Source organism: Myotis nattereri, assembly GCF_964212035.1.
Source record: "Myotis nattereri genome assembly, chromosome: 10".
Taxonomy (NCBI): Eukaryota; Metazoa; Chordata; class Mammalia; order Chiroptera; family Vespertilionidae; genus Myotis; species Myotis nattereri.
Window position 1 is genome coordinate 61,395,351 of NC_138085.1, and position 20,569 is coordinate 61,415,919.

The window sequence follows — 20,569 nt, forward strand, 5'->3', positions numbered from 1 at the left end:
TTTCAGCAAAGAGTCTTTGTTTAAGTACAAGACATACTATTCCTTTAAAGCCAAGATTCTTCCGTCCCCCTGACCTCCCCATTTATACAACTACATATTACAACAGTGGTGATGGTAACTATTTTATAAGGCTTGTTTAACAGTCTCCTTTCTATACTGTAATGTAAACAAAATTCTGTCCGTTTTTCAGGTATCTTTAGGTGTCTAATTTTGATAGATTTATCAAATAAAAGTATGTCTCTGAGTATTTCAATGTTCATTACAAAGTTGGGATCACCTAGAGTGCCATGAAGCAAGAGTTCCTTCAATTCCTATCATTTGCAGATAGAGTGATGCAATTTATATGTAGTGCTAGAGTTTTATTTCTTTTGTCTTTTTTGACTATAATAACAAGTGAATGTGAATATGGCTTTAAAAATAAACCTTAACTGAAATGTAGAGGCCAATATTAGCAACAATTCAGATTATCTGATGAGTGATAAAATGGATATTGCTGTTCTATATGCAGTTAATTGACTTTTAACATATTGTAAATTTGGCTTTTAACTTTTAGTGACCGTTTAGATTCATCTGCTGTCCTTGACACCAACAAGTATGTAGCCCTTGTAAAAGTATTGGGAAAACATGGCAAACTCCAAGGTAAGCCTGGGCATATAAAGGAAATATGTGATGCAAGTATCTTGCCACTGGAATAACATGTGAATTGATATTAATGGTATATCATGTCCTGCAAAGTGCTTGAACACTTTGCATACAAATTTGCATGTGAATCCAACCAGAGCAGCATGGACAGTGTAGGCCATTAGTTTTAATGGATTGGCAAGCGTGTCATTTACATTTGCACAGCTCAGTGCTTTTTGCACTTCTGCAGCTAGTTTTTATTAGCATTGCTATTTGGATTGAGTTTGAAGATCTTGGCTTATGGAACAATTTGCTTATATGCCTGCACTAATGGCTTTGTTTTTGCTTTAAATGTCTGAAGGCTGAACATAAAACTTATAAACATAACCTTTATTTAAGAATATGAATTTTGCAGCAGTCTTTGTCTTACCTTTTGATAACATTCACCAAATGTGCACTTTAACAAGTTTTTATTTAGAAGTTTTCAGAGGAAACCTAGATAATATATAGCTGATGTGCATACTCTAGTTTTCTCATTGTTGAGATAATGCTAAGCCTAATATAATTAATCACACTTGATATATTCTTACTGTTTGCTTGTTTCTTAACTTTCTCGTTGGGTTTTATTTTGAAACTTCTTTTTCAGACTTCCTCTCTTTTATTTCTAGAGATTTTTAAAAACTTATTTTATGATGAAAAATGTATGGAGAGACTATTTGATTTGAAAATTGAATTTTTTCCTAGGAAGCCTTTCTAACACAGAAAATTCTTTATAATTATTAGCTGCTTTTAAAAATCACTTTTTGTAAAGCGGTCAAAACATTTTGCCTGTGCAATAATTAAGAGCAACATTATAAAAATGCACTTATTCCATATCCTAAAATGTTTGTTTCTGCCTTCCTAATGAAGCTTAATGAATCTAATGTATTAACATGCAGTCTTTTGGAAAGCTTTCATTGGCTCTGCTTGGCTAATTAGTATCGACATAGCAAACAGGCCCTATCGGTATCAGACCATTAGTCTGGCTGTATATACAGTGTAAACACATCTTTATTATCTGGCTTCCTGACAAGCCATCTGCTGAAGAAACAATGGTGTGATTTAGCAGATGTTAGCTCTGAACGATAAAAGCATCCATTTAGGAGGATCTTAACAGCTATAGGGCAGACCGTACAGGGTTATGTGGTGCAGAGTGGGCACACAGTCCCTATCTATAATTTGTAGTCAAAGTTGCAGGGAAATGATAAAACCATGCTATTGTGGATTTATAATTGTAGTCTCGTTTAGAAATGCAAGTAGTAATTAACTTGAAATCGGCATTATACACTAGAATTTACATTCCTGCTGTGCTTGAAATGCTGTTTTAATAGCAGTTTGTTTTCCCTACATGAAATTACCTAAGGGTCTTTTGTGTTCCTTCCTTGTAGATGCTATTAACATTCTAAAGGAAATGAAAGAGAAGGATGTTCTTATCAAAGATACAACAGTCTTGTCCTTTTTTCACATCCTAAATGGCGCAGCTTTAAGAGGTGAAACCGAAACAGTAAAACAGTTACATGAAGCCATCATGACTCTAGGATTAATGAAACCAACCATCAACATCTGTTCCCCACTGGTCACTCTATATCTGGAAAAGTAAGTTAATTGAATTTTGAATTTTATATGTTGGCATTAAAAGAAGGCGTCTAATCATTTAGGGATTATATGTTGTCACTACCCTGTGGTGCCATGGAAGCCTTGTAGGTTATTTGCCAAGAATAAGAGGACTTATATGGACGAGGTGACCTTTCAAAGCACCAGCAGCTCTAAGGTCCTGTGGATTACTTCTTGATGGGATGGTCTATGGTGAATTTTTGTAAGGCACGTGATGATATTGCATGAAATCTAATTTTTTCCAGTTTTGAGCCTTATAAGTGTTCATTATTAATAAGTGTAAGAAAGAAGGATTTCCTAGGGTTTTTGATTATGCATCATGACTGTTAATCGGGTAACAGTGTAGCAGCATTTCTTCAGTGTACCTTTTCTCTATATAGTGTTTTAACTGCTTGTACCAATATAGTTTTTCTATTGTAGAAGTTGTCTCTGTGCCTTGTGAGATGAATTTTTTTGATAGGGCAAGATTTAAAGTATTATTTGCAATGCAAATCATGAAATCAACCTACTCTCTTGTAATGAGTGAAACATTTTAGTAAGATGATTAAGTAGCCTTTATCTTTTCCTTTTGTGTGTGTTTGTTTTTTTAATTTCCTAGATCTTAACTCTTTTGTCATCTTTTCCATGGCTTAATGCAGGTTTTAATCTACTTATTTCCTGATTGGGGCTTTCTGATTTTAGTTTGGATGTTGTCCTATCAATGCCAGGAGGAAAAGGAAAGATACATCTTAATGTTCTTATATTTTTCCCAAATTTCTGGTAATTTTTCTTTATTTATTAGTGGGTATAATAAATATAATGAGTGTTTTAGTATTGAATTTAAAATGTAGAATAAAAAATATCTTTATGTTAGGAAATGTGTATATAAATATATATGTATACACATATATATGCACATACATGTTTTATGAAATAATTCCTTTGCCATGCTATTGAAAAACAGTTTATCAAGTTAGATGATTGGCCAAATCTTAACCTTCACAGTCTCAGCATTGCATCCTTTTAAAGAAATAGTGATTCAAATAGTTACTGTGTTATTGAGTTCTCAGGTTCACAGCCAACTTTATATGGAAATCCTATAATTAATATGCTTCCTACTAGAATTTCTTGATTGTTTAAAAAAGACCCTTCTCTGCACATTGCATGTGCAGCTCTACATAGGGATTTGAAAGAATGGGCCCAGTGCCCAGAAAATTAGGCCCTCCTCCACTATTGAGCAAAAATAAAATAATTAACAATAAAAATGAGGCCATGGTAGAAAAGTATCTTACAAATAGAAATACTTTGAAGACAGAGGAGACAAGAGTTTTCCAAAACAGGTCTGCAGATGGGGCTCATGAACCAAGAAGAGCTTACCCAAGGGATATGGAAATGCCATGGGTTCAGCCTTAGGCTGGAGCCTCTCTGTGCTTTTGATGGTACAGTACAGCCAGAGAATTGTATGTCTCAGTAAAGTTTGACTGTCCCTGTTAATTGGACTAGAGAAATCTAAATTAGCATATTTTCTTTAATGATTTCTTACTCTTTTCACATACATGGAGAAATTATTACCTTTTATTTTTATTTGCCTAGGGTCTGGGTTTTTTTGTTTTTTGTTATCTTTGCTTTGCAGAGATAGTCTCCATGACAAGATCTTTCACATTCATCTATCGTAATTTAAAAGGTTTTTATGATTGTTTTAGGGTCACGAGGACAATAAAAAGGATACAGAGGAAATTTCATGTTTATCAATTGCACAAAACAGTAGCAGCACTCCTAGTTGGGGATAAGTTAAAGGAAAAAATTGACTTTGAAACTTTTTTCCAATTGTGTTTTCCCCAACCGATGGACGTTATTAGCTAATTCAGAATCTTGACAAGTGCAATACTAGGATTAACTACTCTAGTCTGCCAAAAAGTCCACATGTATTTGATTTGATTAAATATGTTTAATCTTCAGTAATATAATGTAATTGACCTTAACAGTTAGGAGCTCAACTGGGGAATGAGCCTTAGTTATTCAAACTTGAGATAAAATTACGAAAAACATTCCAGAACATTGTACAAAATCTTCATCCTTTCATTCAAAGGCAGCATTTTTTTTGGAATGTCATTGCAGTGACTCTAGAGAGGCTATTACTTACACATTGTAATTCTGCAACAAAATCATGACATTGAGTTCCTTAGAAAGATGATGTTTAAGATTCAGTAGATTTTAATTTTGAGCTGACTTTTTCAGCATTAGAAAAAAACATGGGAGAAATTAACACTCAGTTTGTTACTTGGATAATGTATAAAAAGCTTTCTGGATATGGAAAATAATGTTTTATTTTTTTTTTTAAATATATTTTATTGATTTTTTACACAGAGGAAGGGAGAGAGACAGAGAGTTAGAAACATTGATGAGAGAGAAACATCGATCAGCTGCCTCCTGCACATCCCCCACTGGGGATATGCCCGCAACCCAGGTACATGCCCTTGGCCGGAATCAAACTCGGGACCTTTCAGTCCGCAGGCCGACGCTTTATCCACTGAGCCAAACCGGTTTCGGCAATAATGTTTTATTTTTATTTATTTGCCAAAATAACAACAGGTTTGCCCAATTATAAACAAGTTGATAAACTAATCTGCTTCTGTATTATCAAAATGATAATATTTGTGTTGAACAGAAAAATAAGAAGAGTTGAACATTTTCATGTGTTCCTTTACATTAGGATTGTTCTATAAGTCAAGTGTCTACATGTAGTCCAAATGAATGTTATTTTAAACATTTTCTTTTATGGCTATTTACATTTTTAAAAATTGAGATCATGCCTAATTCTGGGAAATGACCTGAGTCCTCCATATTAAGGAAGAAAGAAATGCTTTAAAATAGGTTAAAAAGTTTTTGATTAGTCTTTTTGCAGTGATAAAGGAAATGAAATTAATAAAATCTCAACCATTAGGTTTAAAGGCATAAGAATTTGAAGCAGTTTCAGATTCACTTGTTTTATAGCTGATCTACTTTTGTTTCATTGCATATGAAAAATATCTCAAGCTGTTTAACTGGATTATTTAGTAAAACTTCAAAGAAGCATTATTTCTTGCTTTCCAGTAAGGATTTTTCTGTGCTGATTTGTGCTATAATCTGTATGTATCCACGTACATTTCATTTAAATGAATCATGGACTTTCTATATATCATCCTTTCAGAGTCTTGATAAATTAATCTTGAGTTCTTCATAAAGGTCATACTTTCTGTTAGCAATATGTTTTAAAACTCACGGTAACACTTTAATATGTTACATAAATGGGAAATATATTTTATTAAATGCTGGTTATTCTGTCATATACACTCCCCTTCAATTTTAGCATCTTCATTTGTACTGGATACTTTTATTATTTGTGGGAATGCTTGCCTTCTAGAGTAAAACTCTTTATGTGCTGAAAGGAAATTAAGGAGGTTTGGCTCTTTTACTCCATTATTGCAATTAAGAATTTAGCATCATCAGTGCCAAAGGACAAAAGTGTTTCATTTGCCCTAGGGGGATAGGACAGTGATAAGATGATTTTTCGTCAAGGATCGTTGGGTCATAATTAAGTTACATTCCTGGCTATTGCTTTCTGAAGGATGATTGGTAAATGACAGGCTTCATGTGCTTAGTGCGGACAGTGTGCAGTAGGGCTTTTTCTCCCTCTGTCAGAAAATCCTGTTGAGCCTGATAATGTAAATGTGGCATTTTATTCTGAACAAAAGAGCAGGGAAATGAGCTATCTTGTCTAATCATTCAGTTGTTTAACACCGACTTCCAGTTTAGACTCAATTGGCTGGAAAGCACTTGACATGTGAAGTTAGTTAGTGCTGTTCGGAATGCATGTTTGAGTAAATTTTAAAGTAAGTGACAGCTAAATTGTACCTAGGGAAATTACAAAGCCTTCAACACAGTTAATTTTTGGGAAGGATTAGTTGTAATTGCAACACCAGTCTCCTTGAAGATTCCTCATTTATAGATGATGAACAGAAAAAAAACACACACATTTTGCTCTTGCAAGGGTTGGTTCTCTTAACAGAATTTTTGTGAAGGTGATGGTTTCTCCTGAATTGATTTCTCTCCAAACTGCAGATGTGCTTAAAATTTATAGAACAGTTTGTTTTTAGAATATTACGGTGTTTTTCCCCCACCTTTAAAAAGTTCTCCCCCCCCCAAAAAAAAAATCCTTCTTTTCTCTAGTAATTTCAGATTTTGAGAGCTTTTTAGTTAGTAAGCCCTTTAAGTAAATTGCCACTTCTGTAATAAAGCATTATTTTGGAGCACTTTATTTTTTTGGTTGTTAAGTATACTCTGAAATTGAAAAGTTTACTATAACTAATGAGACTAAGTTTAAAGCTACTGATAGGTGAATAGATAGAGGTCACTGGTTGTTCTTGTTCTAAAAATTCAAGATCATATGAAAGACGTTTGTGATTATTAAAGTTATAGTGAGGAATTTGGGTCAGGAGTGCTTTGTTTCTTGGTACTTTTAAGTAGATATTTTTATGGTCAGTAAATACCTTATATGAATGTATGTCCAGTGTTTGTTTTTCTGTCAGGGACATTATATCATACTTTAATTTCATAACACGGACTAAAACCAGAGGTAATATCATGTTTGCCGTATGAGCTTAAAGTTTGCCTCTATGTAATAATGCAAAATTAAGTTTATAGTGGTTTTATATAAGTTCAGGTTTCCTTAAAAAGTGAATTAGAGATTGCAAAAATGAATTTTTAATATAAGCTAAGTGAGTCTATTCATGTTAATAAATAAAACTTTCTTTTAAGTGATTGAATTACTTATTAGACTCAGGCTATTATGTATATATGTTCTTAAAATTTAGGATTATAGAATCTTTCCTCTGTTCTGCCTTTATTTCATAGACTTACAGAATTTTGATAAAGCTTACATGAAGTTAATTTGCATCAATCAAAATATTTTAAAATGATTGTCTACTATTTTATAGCATATATAGTTTTATTCATGAAAATTACTTTATGCATTTCACTGAAATATTTTTTGGGATAGTCTAGTCATTGAACTATCACAGTGGAGTTTTTTTAGAGATAATAGTAATTGGTTTTCTTTTAGTAGTTGAAGTTTGTGAAAGCAGTGGCTAAATTTTTTATCAGAAATGGACTTTGTACACTTTGTGACCCATGTACTATCCTATATGACAAAGAGCTAATATGCTAATTAGACCGAATAGCAGAACGACCGCCTGGATGACCTTCCTGACAAAGCCAGGGCTGCGAGGGCCAAGCTCCTTGCATGAATTTCGTTCATCGGGCCTCTATTATATATGTAAAAGTCTGAACGACTGAACTACCGATTGCTATGACACGCACTGACCACCAGGAGGCAGACGCTCAACACAGGAGCTGCCCCCTGGTGGTCAGTGCACTCCCACACCGGGAGCTCCGCTCAGCTGACTGAACCAGCCCACCAGCCTGGCAGCAGCCACTCCCTCCCTCAGTAGTCCTGCAGGTCCAATCTCCAGAGAATGGGCCAGGCACTGATGGACCAGCGCTGCCCAACAGCGCCTCTGGCCTCCTGGAAGTCAGCCGCAAGCATCGCGGCCACTTCCCCCACTAGATGCTCCGTAAGGAAGAAAGGATATAAAAGCGGCCTCCAGGTGGCTCCTGACAATCGCTCAAACATCCGGGGCTGACAAGGGCTTTCCTCTGCCCACTGGGAGGGCCGATCGCATCCCAGGCCCCCACCCTCTCACCCTCCTAGGGACTCCACCTGTGCACGAATTCATGCACAGGGGCCCTAGTTTGTATATAAAGTTTTAGGAATTATGCATATAAGAGTGGGCAAAAATAGGTTTATAGTTGTAAAACATAGAATACAATAATTAATAAACAATACAATAATAAAACTGTTTTGTGTACTCACAATTGTAAACCTACTTTTGCTCACCCCTGATATACTGAAATAAGTATGGAATCAAAGTTTTGAATCTAAAATTAATGGTTATCCACAAGATTTCTTGAAAAGATTATTGTTATTTCAGAGTAGAATTTTAAATTCTAATCTTTTAAAGTGTACAAAGGAAATCACAATCATTTTGGGTCACAGAAACTAGAAGTACACTGATTGGTAGTGTTGTGCCCCACATTTTGGGTATAAAGTTTCCACCTTTTCCTTTTGATATTTTGCTGCTCTTACTGACTTTATCCTGCCTAATGAAAGTGGTATTTTCAGGAGATTATTTTCTCTGCTGGTGTGAAACATTTGAGCTGATAAACCTAATAAGCTCAAATTCATAGAACCAACCTCATAAGTATTAGAACTGGGAGGGAACCCAAAGGTCCATCAGTTCAGCCATTGTGTTAATCTTTTCATCACCACTTCTAGGAATGTATCACATTGCTGCAGCTGAACTGTATGCATGCAGTACTTATCAATAGGATTGAAATTCAGATGTCCCATGAGTATACAGCTATTTTCATAGCAATGAGAATATAGAGACTTTTTCATTTCCACCACCACATTTCTAAGCTTTAATAGGAAAAATTAATAATGATATCAAATGATATGAAGAAGGGATACTCATATCTCTTTTTAAAGGGACATGATCCAACCACAAGTCAGAATGTAGATAGGGATTGGAAAGAACAGACTAGTCATTATATCATAAGAACAGACTAGTTCTTTTCTATCATAAGTACCGCTTGTTTAAAATGTTTCATAATAGATTTCTATTTCTTTTTGTTGGCAACCTGAGGGCAGTAACATTGGCTTTTAAATTTCTAACAAATATATGAATTATTTACATTTTGATATTTTTGTCTTTTCTGTTGTTGTTCTGAGCATGTATAATCTTTAGAAGTATATATTTGGAGCCCAAAGACTATTAACATATCTCTTTGATTGACAGAACAATTATTCATTCACTTATTGATAGGTTTGACCTAATGTAGGGGAAATACAATTGAGACATTACTATTCTAGTTTGGGAATTGTTCTGAAAAAGGAAATCATACCACTTTTAAAAACTCAGTTATGTGTTAGCTTTTCTCTTAAAAATATTTTAGTAGTTTTCCATGAAAAAGAATTGTAGAAAGGTAGTAACTGAACTTGTGTCTGAAGCAAGGGAAAATACTGGTTACATAAAGCTTTATATCATATGTGGTAGCTACTGTAGCATTTCTCTTGTATGACAGTAATCTAGCCTGCAACATCTACTTGCAGTTTTGAAATTAACCTGTAATTTAGTCTTCACCCCAAGTGACAAAAATTCAAATGACTCTGTGGGGTGCCAAAAGATGCACTGTAAACAGGGCCCAGTAAGAGGATAAGGTAGAGTTCCATCAGGACAGGCTCTTTTTCACTGTGTCAGTATTATTGCAGTGAAATTAACGCTTCTTCATGGTATTTTATTCTTTTAGTACAGCTTAAAATCTTAATCTAGATAAAATAGTAATTCAGTCTAGGGCAACATAACATTTGTATAATGGACCAAAATGTTAGGGCTTCAACAGAAAATTTAAAAAGGCTTTTTTCTTTTGAAAACTGTTGCTTGTGTGAGAGAAATGTGTTTTCTCCACTAATGTTGTCACTGTCATTAGTACTTCGGTCCATGTCTCTAACCATGCCTCTTTTTTTCTTTTTTTCTTTTTTAAATACATTTCCTGCTTTCTTTTAAAAAAAATGTAATTTCTGATTCAAAACGGTAGTGCCGTATTAGGTTAACCAGACAACAGTGCTTTTACTAGTAACAGAGCATAATGTATAGTGAGGTATACTCCACTGAAAGTGGGCGGCCCAGGGACCTGATGGCAGTACCTTTCTTCCTCTGTTCACCTAATAGTAATCAGTTAATCTCCAAGTGTCTTAATTTCCTCAGTTACTTAATAGTAAAAGGATGGTGGCAGGTAGAATTGGATCACATAATCTTTACAGCTTTCCTAAGGTCTTGCATATTTCTCATACTGTCATTTCCTTTTAAAGGAAAAAGTAGTTTTTGAGGACCCACAAGAATATATTTTCACACTCTTGTTTAATGACTTTAATGAAAATATCTTTTTATATTAATTTATTACTATATAAGAGAAGCCTTTACTTTATAATTGAAAATTGTTTTTAAAAGCTTAGCCTCTAATGAAAAGCCTTTTAAGAGTTCTAGAATTCATTGACCATAAGGATATTCTAGTTTTAGCAACAGTAAATTTCTGTATATATGAATTCTCAGGTTATTTTCTCCTTATCTGGAAAGATAACAGTATGAAAAATATGATGGTAAAGTTGAAAGTGCTGGGAAATTCCTTGATAGCTATTGATAGACATTTAATAAAGTGTCTCACCCTGACTGAGTGGCTCAGTTGGTTGGAGTATTGTCCCATACACCGGAAGATTTTGGATTCAGTTTCTGGTCGGGGCACATACCTAGGTTGTTGGCCCGATCAGCTCCAGTCGGGGTTCATCCGGGAGGCAACCAATTATCTATCTCTGTCTCTATCTCAACCTCTATCTCCCTCTCCCTCCCTACTTCCTCCCACTCTCCTTCTTTCTCTAAAATCAATAAATATATCTTCAGCTGAGGATTAAAAAATAAAAGAGTTTCCCAATTTGGAATTATTGAGAACCATAAACACATAAGTAGTTAGAAAAATATTTGATAGTAGTCTTTGTTTTTAGAAGTAATGTATTAAAGTAGTCTCAAAGAATGCCTCCATTTATTTGAAGTTTTTAAAAGTGCTATTTAGCAAGTGAAATAATAAAGATGAGGCAGGGAAAACAGGGAACTGCTAATGATGCCTGTACTCTGAACATTTATTTATATATAAGAATTATTTCTCTTTTTTTTTCTCATTTTGGCTTTGAGGTTTTCTGCCTTAAATAAAGCTCAGTCATATACATTTTATTCATTGTTAATATTTTTATGTTTCCAAGGGATGACTTACCCACTGCTCTTGAAACCAGCATTGACTGCTATAACAAGTATAAAATATTACCAAGGATTCACGATGTCTTATGTAAACTGATAGAGAAAGGCGAGACTGATCTCATTCAGAAAGGTTAGTCACCTTTTAATATCTTGGTGTACTTGGTGTTTGCCCCGCCCCCCCTCCTCGTCACTTATTTAATCTTAATGCATTGCAGTGAAGAAAAAATCAAACACGAAGGCAAGCACATCCAGAGAAATGTTGTTTCACTTCTAAATTAAAAGAAAAATATCAGATAGAATGTTAGTATTATAAATGTCCTTGATTTTAATAACTGTTTATTTTGAAAAGTTGCCCCTCTATTAATTTTTGTTCTACTTCTTGGCGATGTAGCTTTATTAGGATATTTTACCTTTATTGTCACTAGTTTTCTTTGAAGCTAGTCTTAGGTACTTAATGTCATAAATGTATGTAGTTGAATAAGAAATGTGACAGAAAATAGGTTGACATAGATCTTTAAAGTGTTCTAAATATTTGTTTTAAAATTTTCTTGTTTTTTTCCAGAGCTTCAGTGATTTTATATTTCTCTTTATTTTTCTTCTGATATGTTTTCTTCTTTCCTCCTTAGCAATGGACTTTGTGAGCCAAGAACAAGGTGAAATGACAATGCTCTATGATCTCTTCTTTGCCTTCCTACAAACAGGAAATTACAAAGAGGCCAAGAAGATCATTGAGGTGCGATTTTAACTGCAGTATTCTAATAGTTCAGCTATTTAGAGCAGGGGTCCTCAAACTACGGCCTGCGGGCCACATGCAAATACAAATACTGTATTTGTTCCCGTTTTGTTTTTTTACTTCAAAATAAGATATGTGCAGTGTGCATAGGAATTTGTTCATAGTTTTTTTTTAAACTATAGTCCGGCCCTCCAACAGTCTGAGGGACAGTGAACTGGCCCCCTGTTTAGAAAGTTTGAGGACCCCTGATTTAGAGTCTTAGAATGGGTTTAAAAATTTTAATCTTTAATTACACTTGTTCTAATTCATGTTAATATAATTCAATCCCAATAGTGGGGCAGTAGTGGGGGGAAACTTGGCCAGCTTCTTTATCCTATATAATAAAACCCTAATATGCAAATAGACTGAACAGTGGAATGACCAGCAGAACAACCAGTCGTTATGACACACACTAACCACCAGGGGGCAGATGCTCAACTCAGGAGCTGCCCCCATGGCGGTCAGTGTGCTCCCACAGGGGGAGCACCGCTTAGCCAGTCGCCGCCTCCAGCAGAAGCTGCCTCCACTGTAGGCAGGCAGTCATCCCCTGAGGGGGTCCCAGACTGCCAGAGGGCGCAGGCCGGGCTGAGAAAGCACGTGTGCATGCCTCCCCCCCCCCCCCCCCCACACACACACACACAGTGCACTGGGCCTCTAGTTGTATATAATTACAGTGTAGAAAAGGCAGCCTAGTTGTATATTGAATTTGTTTCCTCACTTTGTTAAATTCACTGTTATATATCAAGATGATATTTGCATAAATCTTGGATTGTGGAACAGTTAAATTAAACTGGCATTCCTGGGTATAAAGTTGCTAATCCTCTTTGCCAAGGAATTCTTTGTTCTTAAAAGCAGTGAAATTTAATTTGCTGCAGTCCATACTCAGATTTATTTGTAATGCTTGTCTACAAGTTAATCAGCCAAACAAGTGCTGTCTGCAACTGTTTGGCATTTAATTTAACATTTCTTCTCTTTTTTTTTCTTTAACTATGGTAAGCAGCTTATGGGAAATAGTAGGTGATAAACCTGACCTATTTGGGTTTCGTATATTTTATCTAAGTTTGAAATTTTGCTTACTAAAATCGATTAGTCAAAGAAAGGGGAACTATAAAGTCTGTACAAATTGTGATTAATTTCACTATTAAACAATTCTATGTCCCCTAAAAAACAAAACATTCCTCAGAAGATGGACACATCACCCTAAAAACATATTTAATGTGATTATATAAATTTGTAAACACATAAGTAATCGTGTTTCTCTTAGATCATACTTTGCTATTACTTCGTGTCTTTTTCCAAAAGTGCCCATGATGGATGGTACACAGAGGTGGTGTTTTGACTTCTTGTTTGTATATTGATGACTGCTTATCATTAAATTGAAAACGTATATACATACCCGTAAAATTTTTAGTTTCTATTGATGCTTTTGAAAGAAGAGAAAAGTCTAGTATGGAAAAGGACTGTGAAATTAATCCAGGACTTTCTTCTCTTCTTGTCTGTCTTATACCTCAATTGATCCTCCTGCCAGAGGCAAGTGGGACATGCTTTCTTGAACAGGTGTTTCTGTAGCTCAAGTAGTTCATTTGTATTTTTTAGAAATGGTATAAATTCTTTCATTATAAGTGCACGGTATGTATATCTGAAATTATGAGGGGAGCTGCCTGCCTGTTAAGTTCTGCTGCTCTGTATGCATGGTATCAGTATTAGCAGGGCACCTATCAGAGTAGAAATTAAGCTCAGATATTCAGATAATAGTGATGAAAGGTTCTACAGTAGATAATCATGTGTCTCTGTATGTAATAAGCAGGACAAAATAGGAAGAGCCAAAGGTATAGAGTGAGTTCTCCTTTTGCCATCTACTTGCTAGTGTGATAATGGGCAAGTTACTAAACCTTTTTATGCTTTCTCATCTATAAAAGGGAATACAGAGTGGGGCAAAAATAGGTTTACAGTCCATATGGAAAATAATGCAATAATTAATAATACAAGAAAAAATTGTTTCTCATACTCTAAACTGTAAACCTACTTTTGCCCCACCCTGTATACTATCTTTTTAAGATTCAATCACATAATGTATGTAAAGCAGCTTGCCTGTTTCCTGGATTATGGCAGTAATCAATAATATTAATTCTCTTTGCCCCTGAAAGGTACAGATTGTATTTTCTTTTTTACTCCACATAATTCACAATATGATGCTTAGCATAAGGTACGTGCTTTTCGCATGAATAGGCAATGAACAGGAATACTCTAAATCTTTGCCAATGTACAACATCACTGAGTGTAATCATTTTGGAATGGCTGTCTACTGATGACAGAATTTTCATAGTGGGTATATACAAAATTGCTTAAAGATTAAAGAGTAGCTTTACAGAATTCCTGCAATCCCCTAGAGTAGTTCAGCAAGGTGTATAATTAATATATGAGAATATACTGAAGTACATTTTAGTTGCTTTTAAAAAAATGGTTAGTTGGAATTGAATTAAAGTTGGGAACTTGCTTTTTTCACTATTGAATTCAAGACCTGGAGTTCTCTCTTACAGTTTTCTAAGGATTATTGAAAAATGAAAATTAATAAGTTAGGACTATATCAGCATATGAAAGAATATTATAAATACTGAGTAACATTTTTATCATTCCCCAAAATGCAGTAGTGTCTTACCAATGGGTAGATTCATTAGGGTTGAATTTCCAAAGCAAAATATACAATGAAGTTTCTTTGATTTGAAGCACTGTGGTAGATAAGATAAACCAGTGATTAAAATGACCATAGATGCCCTAATCGGGTTGGCTCAGTGGATAGAGTGTCGGCCTGCGGACTGAAGGGTCCCAGGTTCGATTCCAGTCAAGGGCATGTACCTTGGCTGTAGGCACATCCCCAGTGGGGGTGTGTGCAGGAGGCAGCTGATCAATGTTTCTCACTAATCGATGTTTCTAACTCTCCTTCTCCCTTCCTCTCTGTAAAAAAACAATTAAAAAATATTTTAAAAAATGACCATAGACTTATTTTTATACATGAATTATTGTGGGAGGATGGGATTATAGCTGTTATTTTGCTTTATGCTTTTCTGTATTTTCTGAGTTTTCTATAATGACTATATATATATTTTTTCTTATACTCAGAAAAAGTGTTATTTTCTTCCCAAAAAAAGTGTAAGAGAGAAGTGAATTAGACTAAGATCAGTCCTCAGGGAGCTAATATGAAGCTCCTTGAACGTGAGATTAATATGTGCAGAGAACTGGACTATATCAGCATATGAAAGAATATTATAAATACTGAGTAACATTTTTATGTTATTGGTATATAAGGCTGAGAAGTGTTAACTGCTATAAGTATAAATAGGTGTGCAAGTTCAAGAGTAGAACTTATTCCTTAGTAAGAAATTAGGTAAGATTTTCTGGAGGATATGGGGTATGAAGAGGAGACTGGTGGGTGTGTTAGTACTTAACATGGGGAGTTTGAGAGGTTAGGAAGTATTAGAGCAAAGAAGTAGAAAAGGGGAGATCACTATATATTTTCTACACCCCCCCCCCAGCTTTATTGAAATATACTTGACAAATAGTACTATGTAAGTTTAAGGTGTACAAGGTATTGATTTGATATATTTATATATTATAAAATGATTACCACAGTATCATTAGTTAATACCTCCATCACCTCACATAATTACCATTTCTTTTTTTTTAGTGAGAGCAATTAAGATCTACTCTCTTAGAAACTTTTAAGTAAATAATAGGGTATTGTTAACTATAATCACCATCCCTCGAACTGGATGTTTTTACCTTGACCAACATCTCCCCATTTCCCACACCCTTTGAGCCCCTGGCAACCACCATTCTACTTTCTGTTTCTAGGAGTTTTGATTTTTAAGATTCCACATATAAATGATATAATACAGTGTTTGTCTTTCTCTAGTCTGACTTAGTTCACTTAGCATAATGCCTTGAAGGTCCATTCATGTTGTTGCAAATGACAGAATTTGTTTCTTTCTCTTGCATGTAATATATACCATATCTTTATACATTCATCATAGACACTTAATTTTTTCCCCATGTTTTAACTGTAGTGAATAATACTGCAGTGAATATGGAACACAGAAATCTCTTGGAGATCCTGATTTCATTTCCTTTGGATATATATCCAGAAGTGTGATTGCTGGATCATATGGTAGCTCTGTTTTTAATCTTTTGAGGAATCTTCATACTCTTTTTCCATTCCCACCAACAATGCACAAAGGTTCCCTTTTCTCCATATCCTTGCCAACACTCATCTTGTCTTTTTTTTTTTTTGGAGAATGTGGAAGGGAGGGTGAGAGACAGAAACATTGATTGTTGTCTTCTTTATGACAGCCAATCTAACAGATGTAAGGTAATAACTCATTGTGGTTTTGATTTGCATTTCCCTGATGATTAGTGATGTTGAACATCTTTTCATGTACTTATTAATCATTTGTATTTCTTTAGAAAAATGTTTATTCAGCTCCTCTGCCCATTTTTTAATTGGATTGTTTTTTGCTATTGAGATGTATGAATTCCTTATATAGTTTGGATATTAACCCCTTATCAGATATATGACTTGCAGATATTTTATCTCATTTTGTAGGTTGCTTTTTCATTTTGTTTATTTTTTTCTTCCACTACGCAGAAGCTTTTTAGTTCGATGTATTCCCACTTTTTTATTTTTGTTGCTTCTGGTTTTGGTGTCTCATCAAAAAAATCATTGCTAAGACTAATACCAAGCTTTTCCCTATGTTGTCTTCTAGGAGTTTTATGGTTTCAGGTCTTGTAGTAAAATCTTAAATCCATTGTGAGTTATTTTTTGTGACCGGCATAAGATAGGAGTACAACCTCATTCTTCATGTGATTATCCAGTTTTCCCAATGACATTTATTAAAGAGGCTAGAGTCCCGGTACACGAATCCGTGCACGGGTGGGGTCCCTTGGGGTGGCCTGCGGAGATCGGGCTCCAGCTCACACCCCCAGCCATGCAGCCCCAGCTCGCGCCCCCAGCCCCACAACCTCGCAGCCCCACCTGGCAACCCTGCCTTGGCCTGACGCCGCCCACTCACCTGCTCCACCATCCTGCCTGCAAGGCCATCAGTCGGGGCTCCCCCCACCCCCCCATCTGCGGGGCAATTGGCAGGGTGATTGGGCTCCTGCTTGCACCCACCTTGGCCTGGCGCTGCCCACTCACCTGCTCCACCATCCCGAGGTGGTCCCACTCTCATCAGCACCCATTGGGGCCTGCAGTGCCTCCACTGCTGCCTGCTGCCAGTGCCGCGTCACCAATGCCCGCCATATTCCGCACTGCCCCCTGGTGGTGAGCGCATGTCATAGTGAGTGGTCAAATTCTCAGGGACAATTTGCATATTAGGCTTTTATTATATAGGATTATCTTCTTTCCCCATTAAGTATTCTTGGCTCCCTTGCCAAATATTAGCTGACTGTATATGCAAGGGTTTATTTCTGGCTCTTGATTCTGTTCCATTGATGTATGTGTCTGTTATTATGCCAGTACCATACTGTTTTTATAACTATAGCTTTGAGGTATAATTAGTGTCTCCTCTTAACACCTGGTTAAAGTGCATCATGTTCAGTTGACTGTTAGTTTGACTTGCTCAGCCATACACATATTATCCTCCTTATTAGACATGGTCTATAAGTCTATCTCTGAAGATTTTGGAGAAAAGGACAAACATTGAAAGGATTAATAAGTTCTATGATACCCTTTTTCCTCCCCTGCTATCCTGGGTATGGGGATAAATAGTTGAGTTCTTGTTATTGTCTCATCCCTCTTATACATTTGATTGTCCTAATGCTCTGGCTAGAAAATGAGGCTAGAGGTAATTGTTTTCCATTTTCCATTTCCAGCAGTAATGGCAAAAAAAAAATTAAAATGTAAAATTTTCACCTAGCCGGCATGGCTCAGTGGTTGAACATCGACCTATGAACCAGGAGGTCATGGTTCAATTCCTGGTCAGGGCACATGCCCAGGTTGTGGGCTCAATCCCCAGAGTGGGGCATGCAGGAGACAGCTGATCAATGATTCTCTCTCATCATTGATGTTTTTCTCTCTCTACCTTCCTCTCTAAAATCTATAAAAACATTAAAAAACAACAACGTAGCCCTAGCCAGTTTGACTCAGCAGATAGAGCATCAGCCTGCAGACTGAAGGGTCACAGGTTCAATTCTGGTCAAAGGCACATGTCTGGGTTGCGGGCTGGATCCCCAATAAGGGGGCATGCAGAAGGCAGTGATCAGTGATTCTCTCTCATCATTGATGTTTCGTTCTCTCCCTCTTCCTTTCTCTCTGAAATCAATAAAAATATATTTAAAAACAAAACACAAACAAATAACATTTTCTATTTCAGTCCAACTTATTAAGATTGTGTTCTTTTGAAATACAGTTTTAAGAAAAAGAATCTTCATTTCTTTTCACTTTAAAGGTAGTGATTTATTTTTACTAGTATACATAAAAGCCTATTATAACAACAGATTTACTAGTATATCAGTAATATAATGAAATTAAAGTAATGAAGATTATTTTAGATTACTTTTTGTTCTTATACAAGTGAACCTAGTACTAAACCAGAACTTCACAAAATGTTTTGAAACACAGCAACCCAGTTTTTTATTACAATAAGTAACTTATCCTCATTGTTCATTAAATAGATTGTATGTAGCAAAACAAAAAACTAGAGTTGAGTCCATTGTTTTAATTCAGCATTAACTGGTTTTTGATGTTATATTCAATGTCCCAGTTAGAATTTTATTCTTCTCCATGTTTTTATTACATTTTCTATTTTTGCTTTCAACTTGCAGTGTTTAAAATTCAGTAAGATGTTAAGAGATAAGCCAGAAATGTAGACTCATTTACAGAAGCCTAAGAGATTTAGTTAATCTGACCTAGATGTTCTTTTGATGATTGAGACTTATATGTGAAAGCAGTTCTCAATTTCAAAATGAAACATAGAAATATGTGCTGTATAAGTCAGCTGTCCTGCCAGTGACAGAGAGATTAATCAGCCACAAAAAGGAAGAGTTTTCTATAAAAGTTGTGCTATTTAGATCGTTGGCATTTGGATCAGCAATAATACTGAAAGTTGTAAGTGAATGTAGTCCTTGCATTTTGCCATGTTCGAAAGAGGATTGTCTAGTATTTTTTCAAGGGCTTTTTGTATGCAGTTGATGTTGGTTTCATTTTCAGCATAATGCATGTGAAGCAAAACAGATAATGTGAGAAAATCCATGGGTGAAAATTATGTGAAAATGTAAATATTAATGATACTTGAGAATATAGTTAAAAATTAATTGATTCAACATTTATTTCTTGTATTCCAAAATGTGGACACTTGCACAGGTAGCATGAGAACACTTATACAACTTCTGTACCAATTTTTCTATCATTCTATCAAAGCTCTGAGTTGTTAGTTTCTGCTTCAGTTGTTAATTTAACATTATACAATATTATTTTAAGAAATAAAAATAGGAGGATTTATAAATAAGAGATCAGATTGAGGGGGTACCTGGTTTGGTCAACCTAGCTGAATGGAGGTATCAGTAAAGGTATCTCCTGTAGACTAGAGCAGCCAGGGCTCTAGTGAGTGTGTAGTTTTATTATCATATTGCTGTGATTGAAGTGTAGTATTTAATAGTGAAGCCCTCTTACACAAGATGAAACTACTATAGTTATACTGACAAATCCTTGAATTATATGTATAATGGTTTGGCTTTTATTCCAGTATCCAGAATTGTAAAATAATTACTTTGAAGCCAGAGTTATTGACTAAATGTCAATAATTTCTAATTGAGGATATAAGGATATAACATGCCTCAATTATTGAAATATACTAAGACTCTGAACTAATTGTAAATACTTAGCTTGACTTAAGTACTTAGCTCTTTAAACATTTAATTTTAGATCTAGGCAAGCATTTGTGGTAGTCAGAAGACTTTTATCACTAAAGTTTTACAAAGCATTTTTGAAAGCTATTGGTTTATTATTGTGATAATTGTTAATAAGTCTATGAAACATTAGTAATTTTTGCTTCCTGAATCTATTGGGATGAGAGAGAGAGAGAGAGAGAGAGAGAGAGAGAGAGAGAGAGAGAGAGAGAGAGAGAGAGAGAGAGGAAGAGAAAGAGAGAGAGAACACATACTTTGGAGTTTAAGTTCATTATTTCAAGATTTCTTTTTGAACTAAAGAAAGCTTAACCATTTTAATAACTAAAGCTTTATGGAATGAAAATTGATCTGTAAAACAGCATTTTGAAATAACCCAAATCTTACAGACACAGGTTAAGTATTGATTGTGTGTTATGCTCTATTCTAACCTAAAGGTCTTTGATAATTATGGGTTTAAGTGGTAGGTTTCTTTAATGTATATATTTAAGAGGCAGCAAATCCGTTAAAGGAAAACTATTTGTCTTTGAAAAATTAACATTTAGCTACAGCCTTACCTTATGTGCTATGTGATCCTTTTATTTTACAGACTCCAGGCATTAGAGCACGATCTGCCAGACTTCAGTGGTTTTGTGATAGATGTATTTCCAGTAATCAGGTTTGTGTTTAATTTCTGGTCTCAAGTACCTAAAACTATGAGTAGGAAGCAAGTGTCCTGCATGTCATGAGCATTTGGGGA

The 20,569-nt window shown here is 35.2% G+C and overlaps 1 protein-coding gene and 1 pseudogene across 2 annotated transcripts in view; both read left to right on the top strand.

Annotated features, from left to right (window-relative positions):
* Positions 1-20,569, top strand: part of LOC308525747 (ferritin light chain-like) — a 1,112,779-nt pseudogene that overhangs the window by 381,030 nt on the left and 711,180 nt on the right. The gene's annotated exons all lie outside the window — the stretch shown is intronic.
* Positions 1-20,569, top strand: part of LRPPRC (leucine rich pentatricopeptide repeat containing) — a 92,910-nt gene that overhangs the window by 42,719 nt on the left and 29,622 nt on the right. Inside the window, exons 22-26 of the mRNA XM_081100610.1 lie at positions 554-639; positions 2,049-2,256; positions 11,165-11,289; positions 11,786-11,892; positions 20,420-20,488. Coding sequence (XP_080956736.1) covers positions 554-639; positions 2,049-2,256; positions 11,165-11,289; positions 11,786-11,892; positions 20,420-20,488 — 595 coding nt within the window. The remainder of the gene's footprint in view (positions 1-553; positions 640-2,048; positions 2,257-11,164; positions 11,290-11,785; positions 11,893-20,419; positions 20,489-20,569) is intronic.